Genomic DNA, 10,650 nt, shown 5'->3' with positions numbered 1-10,650 from the left:
TTTGTTGACAACTGGAAGTTAATAACAATCATCTGTACTCTTTTGGACCGAAGATATCGAAAAGGAAACGCCCTTGAAAGGAAACCCTTTTAAAATCGGTGCCCATACCTACAAACTGCAGATATGCACACAATTATTACATCTAATCACTTTCCTTTCCAGGGTGCTTAATGCTTTTATAACATTTTTCAAAGAAATAAACATTAAACTACAGATCTCTACCATCACAGACTTATTTTGTATGTGCGTTTGGATGACATATTTTTATACATTTTGTAAAACTGAGGATATTTTTTATTTCTAATAAAGTTATATATAAGCAAATGGAGAGTGAGTTGTCTTATCCAACGTTAGATAGTTTTGTTACTTACTTGACCCATTAAGGCGCTGTTACACTCGGCAATTTTTCGTCCAACTTGTCTCTCAATTTTGTTTCGACAAGAGTTCTCACACTGCAAAGCTATTCGCTTGAGGTCTGTTACACTGGGCAACGTTTCCTGCAATTTGTCTCGCTTTCGATGATCTCATGAGGTTAAAGGAACATTTCACTGGCTGATGACGCAATCCGTTGCGACACAAGTTGCAGGGCAGATTTCACAGCACGCATCGCTTGAAACCTTCGTTGCTAATTTGCGTAAACCAATGCGCAAAGTAGCAATGGATTTTACTTTCCGCGAAGGGTTTTGCAATTTGTCTCTCCTTGTTTTTGGCAGTGGTAAAGTGTGCAACTTGCAACTTGTCTCGTTTTTGCATGAAAAATCGCAAAATGCAACAGAGCCTTACATTAAATTAGAGTTTCAGTTTAAAACGTAAGTTAAACATTCGGTTGCGTTACATGACCAGGGTCTCCAAATACCATCAGCTTGACCCTTGCGACGGAAATGGTCTAAATTAAAGGCCATACTATAGGCTGCCTGTAGCCTTTTGTTCCCTTGAGGCTCAAACCAAAAGTTTCAACCAACTGTACTATTTGGAAGGATTGAATCTACCCCAGCTGTTTCACATAACATCAAATGTTATGGTACCAAATGAGACACCAATCATTTCTTAACAAGGTGCGCTCATTAATGTGACGTAAAAGTTTATCATAGCAACGAAAATGCCTTCTAAAAAATGCCCTATATTTTGTCTTCAAAAGCTTGTATCTCAGAAACGAACTCCGTGACCCCCATTTTTTATTGCTCAAAAGTGGTTAGCAAGCTAAGATAAAAAGTGAAAGAAAAGATAAAACTCTTTGCAAAGGTATAAAAAATTCTCTGCAGCGGATTCAGAGCCACCTTAAAATTTTCCAGTTGTGAAGGTGGCTATGAATATGCTCCAGAGATTTTTTTCTAACTTTGCAGCCGATTTGTTAGTTCCCAAAAACTATTATTCCAAGAATTGAACTACTTTCGAATGCAAACACATTCTTTCACTTTGCTTAAAAACACCACCGATAACTCGAGGGAGTAAGCCCTACAAAGAACTTGGAAATTTATTAAGAAAAGAAAAACGTCCTCTTTATTCCTGACGATTTTATTCATTTGTTATGCAGAAGAACAGGAAAAAAAATTTTACCCGTCGTTTCCCTTCTATTTTGTGATCTTTGAATGTTGCAAATGACACATCTCTTTTTCTTATGACGGTAAAAGTCTGATGTTAACGGTCATCAGCAAAAGTGTTTTTTTTCTTTTCTTTCGAAACTGGCTTACACTCATACAACAAAAACAGTTTCAAAGAACTAAATAAAACATCATTTTTAGCAACTCAACTATAGCACTATGATTTTGATCGCCATTCGAGCAACACTGACCGTTGAGATTATATGAGAAACGAAGTATAAAAATAACGGGTAAAACTAGCATTTTACTATAGATCTAAGCTTTCTGTCATAATTTCACTTACAATAATCTCAGTCTGTTGGTTTAGTTAAAGCAGTAAACTTCTACTAAGCCTTTGGAGCTTGTTCTACTGGTAAAACCATGTTTGTTAACCCGTTCTACTTTTGTTTTTACAAGTTCGGCAATCACTTAAGTGTCCGGCTCTGCTAGGTTGTCTTCTAGCATCTTTGACATCGATTCTGGAAAAAGAGAAAAATAAATAAAACAGCTCTAAATATAGCTGGTTCTTTTGAGCATACACAATGCGCCGATGTGAATGGCTACCTGCAGGACGATGCTGTCTTCGAATTCCTTACAAAAGATGACGTTTAGAGATCTATGGGAGATTCATAGAACGGAAACACCAAAAGAGACATCACGAGGTGATAAATGACCCATCTTCAGAAAAGGCTGAACGAAAACAGTTTTTCCACCAATGTGAAGTGTATCCTTTAAATATGCTACTGTGCATGCGTGATAAGCATGTGGAAATTACATTTATGACAAAAGCGTGTTAGAGGAAACTTTGAATTGTTTACACTACGAAGCTACGATAATAGACAAATCTGTTGGGAAGGCTAGCACGTTTGACGTCTTCATTCCTTCTCTCCCCTCCCCCCTCATTCAATGTTGTGCAAAGCTGAATGGTTTTAGTGGGAAATTGTTGAGGTACCCTCCAACATTGAATGGAGGGGAGGGGTCTATATAAGAAAAGGTGAAACTATTTCTTTTGCGCTTTAACAGAAGCGGGTTGAAGTTCATACAGCTATGGTGCGGTTCATTTACATAACCTTCCCAACTACTTTTGTCTATTGTAGCATCTCGTTATCATGCCTTCTTAGGCCTATTTGATTCCTATCGTCAATTTTCCAATTTGAAAGTATTCTTGTTTCTGAGTTAAACTCGAACTTCACCTACCATTTTTTTGGAAATTCCAGCGTGACATCATCGCCAACCAGCAAAAATGGCGCCCAGTGCTTTATAGAGCAATACTGCTTTGACTCTCGGAAAGATTTCATTGCTTGTTGAAGAGCTGCACTTGCGCTTTTTCCATCTACCAGGTGCTGGTAGAAGCTCCTCATGAAAAGCAACGTTACCTCGTCATCAATTGCCCAGAGTGACACCAAAACAGACCGAGCTCCAGCACACAGGAAAGCCCTTGCAATTCCCATCACTCCCTCAGACCTCACTTCTCCCCGGCCACTGTGACAACAGCTCAGCACAACTAGCCTTGCTCGAAGACAAATTGTCTGAACATCCGACATTTTCAAAATGAAGTCTTCCCCTTTGGGGATTTGCGATTTCCGTTCGATATTTGGGGCTAAAGCAATCTCTCCAGTTTTTTGGCATCCATGTGCTGCAATGTGAACTAAAGCAACTGACTTCAATCTTTTTATCACCTCCGCTTTCGTGGCACTTTTTCCCGTCACCGGTGTTGTCTGCAGACGTTCTCCAATCATCTCTACTTCTCCTTTTGCGCCCGGAAGCTGTTTAAAAATGGGCTCACCTTTCTTGTTAATAACTTCCTTCAGCCACGGGTCACCTACAAGCAGCGCTCCAGTCTTACAGTGGAAGTTTTCCGGTGCACCAACGATCACATTAAACGCGGTCAGCGAGGGAACGGTGCGGATCCTGATAGATTCACTCAACGCAGAATATGGAGCCAAGCAAAATGGTCCATCCGGAACAACGATTAACTCATTTCCTTGGAGCAAGTCTGCAATTGGCCCGAGTAAGACATCATACAACGGTTGTAAAGAGTTAACAGAGAATGAAGATGGTAGAACTGCTTTCTCATTGATAGGTTTTTTGCTGCAAGACAGGTCATTGCGTAGTGGATCCAATGAACGATTCTCGCATCTGACACCATCCCCTACGCCGATCCCTTTCAAAATAGTTTCCATCAACAAATCAGCACTTCCATTTGCGATTTCGTTTTGTCGAAAGCTGATCTTGCTGTCTTTTCTTAGCACCCAAAACGTGATCTTGTTCTCGTCAAGTGCCACAAAAACGGCTTGTGAAGGTAAAAGCTCTAATGCAGCTATAAGAGTTTGATTCGGAGCAAGTGCAGAAAATGACTGAGAGTCAATGCCGTATTGATCTTGCAAAATATCGCTCGACGCCTGTGCTCGACCTTTCTCAGCAGCATACAAAGCTTCTTCAATCTCTCCATTCTTCAAAAGTGTCCTCCACAGAGCAGTGTATGCCACGCGATAAGAATCACGAAAAGTTACTTTTAATTCATCTTCTGACTTCAGACTATGCCTTGTTTCATCAAAATGTTTTATACTTGAACGATAACAACTGAGTGCATTACTCAAGGAACCCAACAATTCATGATCATGACCTTGCGAATACCACGCGATTCCCTCTCTTAGAAAGTCTCCAATTTCCTTGAAAATACTAAGACTGTGTTCATGGTATTCCATGGCTTCCTTAAAATAACCTAGATTGCAGTAGGCATTTCCCAGATTTACATACGCTGATCCCTCCCCATTCCTATCCCCTACTTCTTTAGCAATACTAAGATCTTTTTCGTAGTACTCAATGGCTTCTTTAAAATTACCTAGACTAAGATAGGCATTTCCCAGATTTCCATAGGTTGATCCCTCCCCAGCCCTATTACCTACTTCTTTAGCAATACTAAGATGCTTTTCGTAGTACTCAATGGCTTGTTTAAAATTACCTAGATTGCGATAGGCAATTCCCAGATTTCCATAGGCTGATCCCTCCCCATCCCTATTACCTACTTCTTTAGCAATACTAAGATGCTTTTCGTAGTACTCAATGGCTTGTTTAAAATTACCTAGATTGCGATAGGAAATTCCCAGATTTCCGTAGGCTAATCTCTCACCAGCCCTATCCCCTACTTCTTTTGCAATACTAAGATGTTTTTCGTGGCACTCAATGGCTTCTTTAAAATTACCTAGATTGTGATAGGCAGTTCCCAGACTTTCATAAGCTGATCCCTCCCCAGCCCTATTCCCTACTTCTTTTGCAATACTAAGATGTTTTTCGTGGTACTCAATGGCTTGTTTAAAATTAGCTAGACGAAGATACGGAATTCCCAGATTTCCATAGGTTGATCCCTCCTCCGCCCTGCAGCCTATTTCTATGAAAATATGTAATGCTTGTGCATAAGTCTTTATGGCCTGTTGATAATCAGGTAGGTTGAGGTAAGCACCGCCGAGATGAAAATGAGCCCTTCCTTCACGATATCTGTCTCCTACACTTATCGCAATGGCAAGCTCTAGCATTCGCTGCTCTACAGCCTCTAACTTCCTATCTACCATTCTTCAATAACTAAATGACAATTAAAACTTTTTCCATAGGATGATCCAATGTCAAATCGATGTCAAATGAAGCTGGAAGGAAAGAAAGATAAAGACGCTTGATGTTTAGTCTGCTTTTTAGCTTCGAAACGAAAACGTTTTTCCCACCCTATTTCCTCCCAGGGTGATTAGTTAAGGGGTGGTATCAACGGGTTAACACGGGGGATTTGCCCTCACCTTTGCAGGAAATCAATTACGATTCTAGATGAAATAATTGATTTGTTTTCTTACAAAAAACGGCCACAGAGTTAGATAACAGAGCGAGAAGCATAAAGTAAGAAGAGGTTATGGATGACTGTAGCTTACCAATGACTCCAAACCCCATCCCCCCTCCCCTTTCTTTTTTTCACAAGTCAAACACTGAGCAAAACAGTTGTGCTTTACTTGCTTAATCGTCAAACAAATAAAATAAAATAACTCATATCGAGTTCGGCAGTTGCAAAATTTAGCATCGCATTGCCAATGAAAACCGAGTGAGCCAGAATGCTAGCACAATAGTGAACTAACACTTTGGAAAGAACAAGAGCTTTAAATATTCCTTCTGAAAAATTGCTTCTTGAATCTTTACGCATTCATGCCACTTTGTTTTGCATTTGACTTACCAATGGCTATATGACAAAACGCGTTTCATTTAATTAATCGGAGGTCTAAACGTCACTTATCAATAAAAACCCAGAACAATGACAACTTAAGCAAAGAAGAACTTAAGGGAAAGGACTCGTCATAAAATGTCCTATTCACTTTTTTGATCATAGTTGACTGGGTGTTCATAATAAGTTATGAATGCACGCCAAGGATCAGCGGTTCATTGAGCAAGTTAGAAAATTTATTTGTCAGCTATTGGAGCTTTAAAATTACAAACTGTGAAACATCATAAGTCCTTCACATGTAGAAAGGAATTGCATTGGGTTTGGGAAAGAACATGATAATTTGTGTTTGAAGCCTTTTTGAGGGGGACGTGGGGGGGGGGGGCATTGAGGTCTATTAGAGACTGTAAACCCCCTTCCCCTTGTACAAACTGAATATCTGAACAAAATACTTTGTTGACGTATGCATGATATGGACTAAACTTATATTCATGTTATAGGTATTTTTGGATGCCTTGGTTGTGAATAACACATATCCTCTAGTTTGTCTTTTCGGCTTCAATGTAAGAGATCCAGATCCCCCAAAAATAAAATCGTCCCTAAGTGGATGGTAATACATCGCAACAGAGGACTTAAGGTAGTTGAAGAGACCAGAAAGAAAGATTTTGCTACCAAATGCATGAGTGGTATCCGGATAACGCGGGACAGTGAACTGTCACGAGAAAAGAATAGCGACAATTAAATAGTCATGTATGGATGGAGTTTTCGAATAAGTTCAAAAAACAAGAAAGTATGAGATAAAAACTCAAGTTTACCACGAAGCAGGACTTAAGCAAATCTCGATCAACGCTTTACTTCTCCACTTATGAAAAACTGTGACGAAAAAATCAGCTCTCCATTTTTTTTTGATTTCAAAACTATGTTAACTAAACAGTAATCGACCCAAGTATTAGGCCTTGATTTCAAAAAGACACCTGTTTATTTTAAGGACGTTCGCGCTAATTGTTTGTGGGCAACGTTATTGCGCAGGGAACGCGACTGGAATATGTCACGCATTACTGCGAGCATTAGTGAAGTTGAGGTTAAAACCTTTGCAAAAACCGTAAACTATAAGTCTTGCACAGCGTTGGATCAGAGAAGATCGTGATCAGTCAAAATTGATTTAAAATATTTATGAAAGTCAAGTAGACTACTGCACGACTGATATTCGCGAGGTTTTATCAGTCGTGCACTAGTCTACTTGACTTTCATACAAATTTTTCAAGCATCAGTTAAAATAACATGGCGACAAAAACGCCGAGGAAAAATTCCAGGCCGGCAAAAGAATGGCACATTTATTTTCGAATCATCATGAAAATTAATAGAGAAGTGAGCGTTAGGATGGAAAAGCTCTGGAAAAGGTAGCTGATCGAGTAGACTATTGGCTGAAAGTTTGGAAAACTCGAGGACGAAACGTTGCGTAAATTTAATGGGGCTGTTTCTTTTTAATGTTTTTATTACCTTACAAACTTAAGTTCAACGTGAATGCATGTTTTTAAAGTTCTTTTCCTTTACTTTCGTGAAAATTGAGCAGTACTTTCGTCCTCGTCCGCTTGAATAGTGCGGACCTGCGTGGAAACAATCAGCGACTGAATTTCACAAAAAAACACACTCCAGAGGATGAGCATGACGGCAATGGAGAGATATTATACAAAACACCAACCAAATGAAGATGACCCCTGCTTAAAACTTCGTTGCTATGCTGGAGAAAGGTTTTTTTCCTGGTAAAAACCTTTCATCTCTTCAACGATCGATCCTCTCTTGGGTTCCAGTCCTTGCCCGACAGGTCACGCAAAAGCGTGACAAACGAACTTTTCCAAGAGCTTTGCAAAATCACATCGATTTTACTCGTTCAGATCATCGGTGAGCCCTATTTTTTTAATCATGAATCACTTACTTTACTTACTATCTACAAAATATGATGAAATGAAAAAATTCTCACCGTAAGAAGTTATCTTTTTTAACATTTTCTTTCCTCGTGCCATCGAATTCTGGTAGTGGTTGCAACGGATAGAGCTTACGAAAACGCTCGTCGAGGATGAACTCTACTGTTTACCACATCCCTAGCGGCATACAATTATCTAAAAATCTCACTCCTAAAAACCTATGCACGGAAACTTTCACTCCAACAGTTTATTTTTATGATTTTCGATGGATGAGCAGATGAGCCTACATCTCGCTATTATATGACCGATTTCTCGAAAATAAGGCATTTTTCCACTGCCATTTTCTCCGAAACAAATTCGGTGACCCCTATTTTTTGTTCATTTTTGGAGTATGTACTTTATGACCTAACTCTAGGCGAAAAATGAAGAAAATCTCACTGTAGGAAGATTTTGGCGCGAACGTCCTTAACTAGAATTTTCCTTTTTAATGGTCCGCCATTACTAACTTTGAATATTTGAGAGAGCTGGATCGAGGAGAAAATAACGACAAAGACTCATGAGTTAAAGAATGCAATGGATGAGTACGAAGCTTTAGTTAATTAATATGCAGCACGGGAGTTTCGGGCTTTCAGACTTTTAAACCAGTGTTTTGCATCTAAAACGGCCTGCGTTTTAAGCTGGTGAGTAAATGACGTCACTTTCCCTAGATCCAACCCTCTGAGGTCCCATCGGTTAGTTTTGAACGTGAGTATTGGCGGACCGTGAAATCCAAAATTTACACTCAAAGTAAACAGCCTTTGGATAAATATCCAAGCTCAAAATTTTGCCAGTGAGGTGTGAAGCAAACACACCGAAAATCTGAAGAAAAAAGGAAATGATTTTTTGATTATAGTGGCACTTTATCTGCAGCGCGCTTGAAACTTTTGTTCAATTCAAACAAGCGTAACGGTTGTTTTGTAAAGCCTGCAGGTCTAGGATATTGTTAATTCGTCCTGAATTTTAATCAGCCGTTGGCGAACCGGTACAGTCAAGCACACAGCGCTAGTTTCAATACTCTTGAAGTATTAAAGTATTTACAATCATTAGGATGAACTTGAAAATTACTGACCTTTTTTCCTCAGTGAGTCACTCAGAAAGACACAGCATAGTAATTAGAGCGCGACCAAAGAACGAAATCTGCAGTCTGATTTAAAAAAGAAAAGGAAAAAAAAAAGCAAAAAAGAAACACGAATAACAAAATGGAAATACTCTTTTTTCTTGGAATGGTCCGTACCTCACAAATTACTTTCTTTGCCTCACTGTACTAGAAAGATACATTTCGTTTCCGTTCCTTTGTCACAGTGTGAAACTAATATAAAACATTTAGCATGAATTAAACTTTAAAAAAAGAAACTATAACAAGCTGTAATGGTGTCAAAGCAAAACGCACGCATTTTTTTTTTAAATCGAGTTCTAAGATATAGTGATGTAGTGACAAGAATTTTTTTTGATAAGCTTAGCAAACAGAAGAGCATTTCTTGAGCCAACCTAATCTCAATTAACAATCTGACCATAGAATTGATTTCTCCTATGGAGCACTTAACTTACCTTTTGCAAATAATTTAAAAGACTGCGTTTAAACAATACAGAGATTACAGCAGAACAAGAAAACAGCAGTTTGGGAGAGTCGTGTTTACTTGGCGAAGGCACAGAAAGTGATTTGTTCAGTTGCAGTTTTGAATATATAGCGGAAATCATTCTATTATCAGCTCTGTGATATCACGTTGTTTTGACTCCAGCATTATCACAAATAAACGGAAAATGAAATTACGCCCAGTAAAGATAAAAGAAAAAAAGTCTCCGGCTTTAACAGTACCCGACGATTTAGATAATTGTGAGCCTTACTGCCATTAAACATGCACAGCTAACTAAACCAGCACGCTTATTTATTCTGCTCTCAGAGCTTTACGGCAGGGGAAGCATCGAAAACCAAGCACTCGAAAACGAAGAACATAGCACGAAGCACACAAAAGGTCGAAATCGAAATAAGCACCCTAAGTCGAAAACGAAGCGGAATCCCAACTCGAAAACGAAGCACCCAATTTTCCATTAGAAGATCGCTTTGGCCATAGGCAAAAACCAAATCTGTTCTTGTTGATCAGAATAAAAATCAACTTTCTACTAAAGATCGTTTTTCTGCTGTTTCTTACCATATCTTCGAGTTTAGCAAGTTGGGTAGGCAGCAGAAAATCACTATGGTCTTTAAATCCTTAAATGGTCTTACACCCGAGTATTGAAACGATGTATTTATCAATCGATCTGACGCTACTAAATATTCACCGAGGGACACCGTGAACAAACTTGCTGTTCCAATACCATTTTTTTGGAAGACAGTTTTAGCTATGGTGGTGCGGTGCGGTGCGGTGCGGTGCGGTGCTTTGATCTGGTGTCTGATTCATTAGATGTTTTACTTCCTGTGATCACGAAAATAGTAAATGCACCTTTGTCTATTGCACACTTCCCTTCCGAGTGGAAGGAAGCGATCGTAAACCCTTTGCTTAAAAAGGGCGCCAAGGACTCTGCTTACAAGAACTCGCGACCACTCAGCAATCTATTATTTGTATCCAAGATTACTGAGAGGGCAGTATTTGACCAGTTGTACACCCGCGTTACAGATAATGAACTATTCCCTGTATTTGCAGTCGGCTTATAGGAAATCACACAGTACTGAGACGGCGCTGCTTAAAATAGTTAAAGACACCCTTCTTAACGACATCCTGATTGACATGAATCGCCAGCACGTGTCTTTGCTGGTATTGCTTGATTAAGCGCAGCATTTGATACGGTTGACCACGCCATACTCTTGCGGCGCCTAGAAACGTCGTTTGGTGTCACAGGAGATGTTCTCAAATGGTTCGCCTCCTACTTGTCTGGTCGCTCTCAGCGTGTTGCGGTCAATGGAGAACTG

General features: G+C 39.4%; 1 protein-coding gene and 1 long non-coding RNA gene across 2 annotated transcripts; both read right to left on the bottom strand.

Annotated features, from left to right (window-relative positions):
- Positions 1 to 433: 433 nt before the first annotated feature.
- Positions 434 to 4,591, bottom strand: LOC138035386 (tetratricopeptide repeat protein 28-like). Its single transcript, XM_068882089.1, has 2 exons — positions 2,778 to 4,591; positions 434 to 2,059 (listed from the first exon to the last, which is right to left on the bottom strand). Coding segments are annotated over exons 1-2 (1,512 nt in total). The 5' UTR covers positions 4,289 to 4,591; the 3' UTR covers positions 434 to 2,058.
- A 300-nt stretch (positions 4,592 to 4,891) lies between these two features.
- LOC138035385 (uncharacterized) lies at positions 4,892 to 9,426 on the bottom strand. The gene is made up of 3 exons (XR_011129575.1): positions 9,291 to 9,426; positions 8,812 to 8,886; positions 4,892 to 5,224 (listed from the first exon to the last, which is right to left on the bottom strand). It is a non-coding gene; the product is annotated as an uncharacterized lncRNA (long non-coding RNA).
- Between the last annotated feature and the right edge of the window lie 1,224 nt (positions 9,427 to 10,650).

Source organism: Montipora capricornis, unplaced genomic scaffold (genome assembly GCF_036669925.1).
Source record: "Montipora capricornis isolate CH-2021 unplaced genomic scaffold, ASM3666992v2 scaffold_365, whole genome shotgun sequence".
Classification (NCBI taxonomy): Eukaryota; Metazoa; Cnidaria; class Anthozoa; order Scleractinia; family Acroporidae; genus Montipora; species Montipora capricornis.
Note: the sequence above shows the minus strand (reverse complement) of the source record. Positions and strands in the feature narration are given on the sequence as shown.

Bases quoted from the DNA above. Each gene is read 5' to 3' on its own strand.
- LOC138035386 (XM_068882089.1), bottom strand. From the start codon at position 4,288: ATGGAATACCATGAACACAGTCTTAGTATTTTCAAGGAAATTGGAGAC.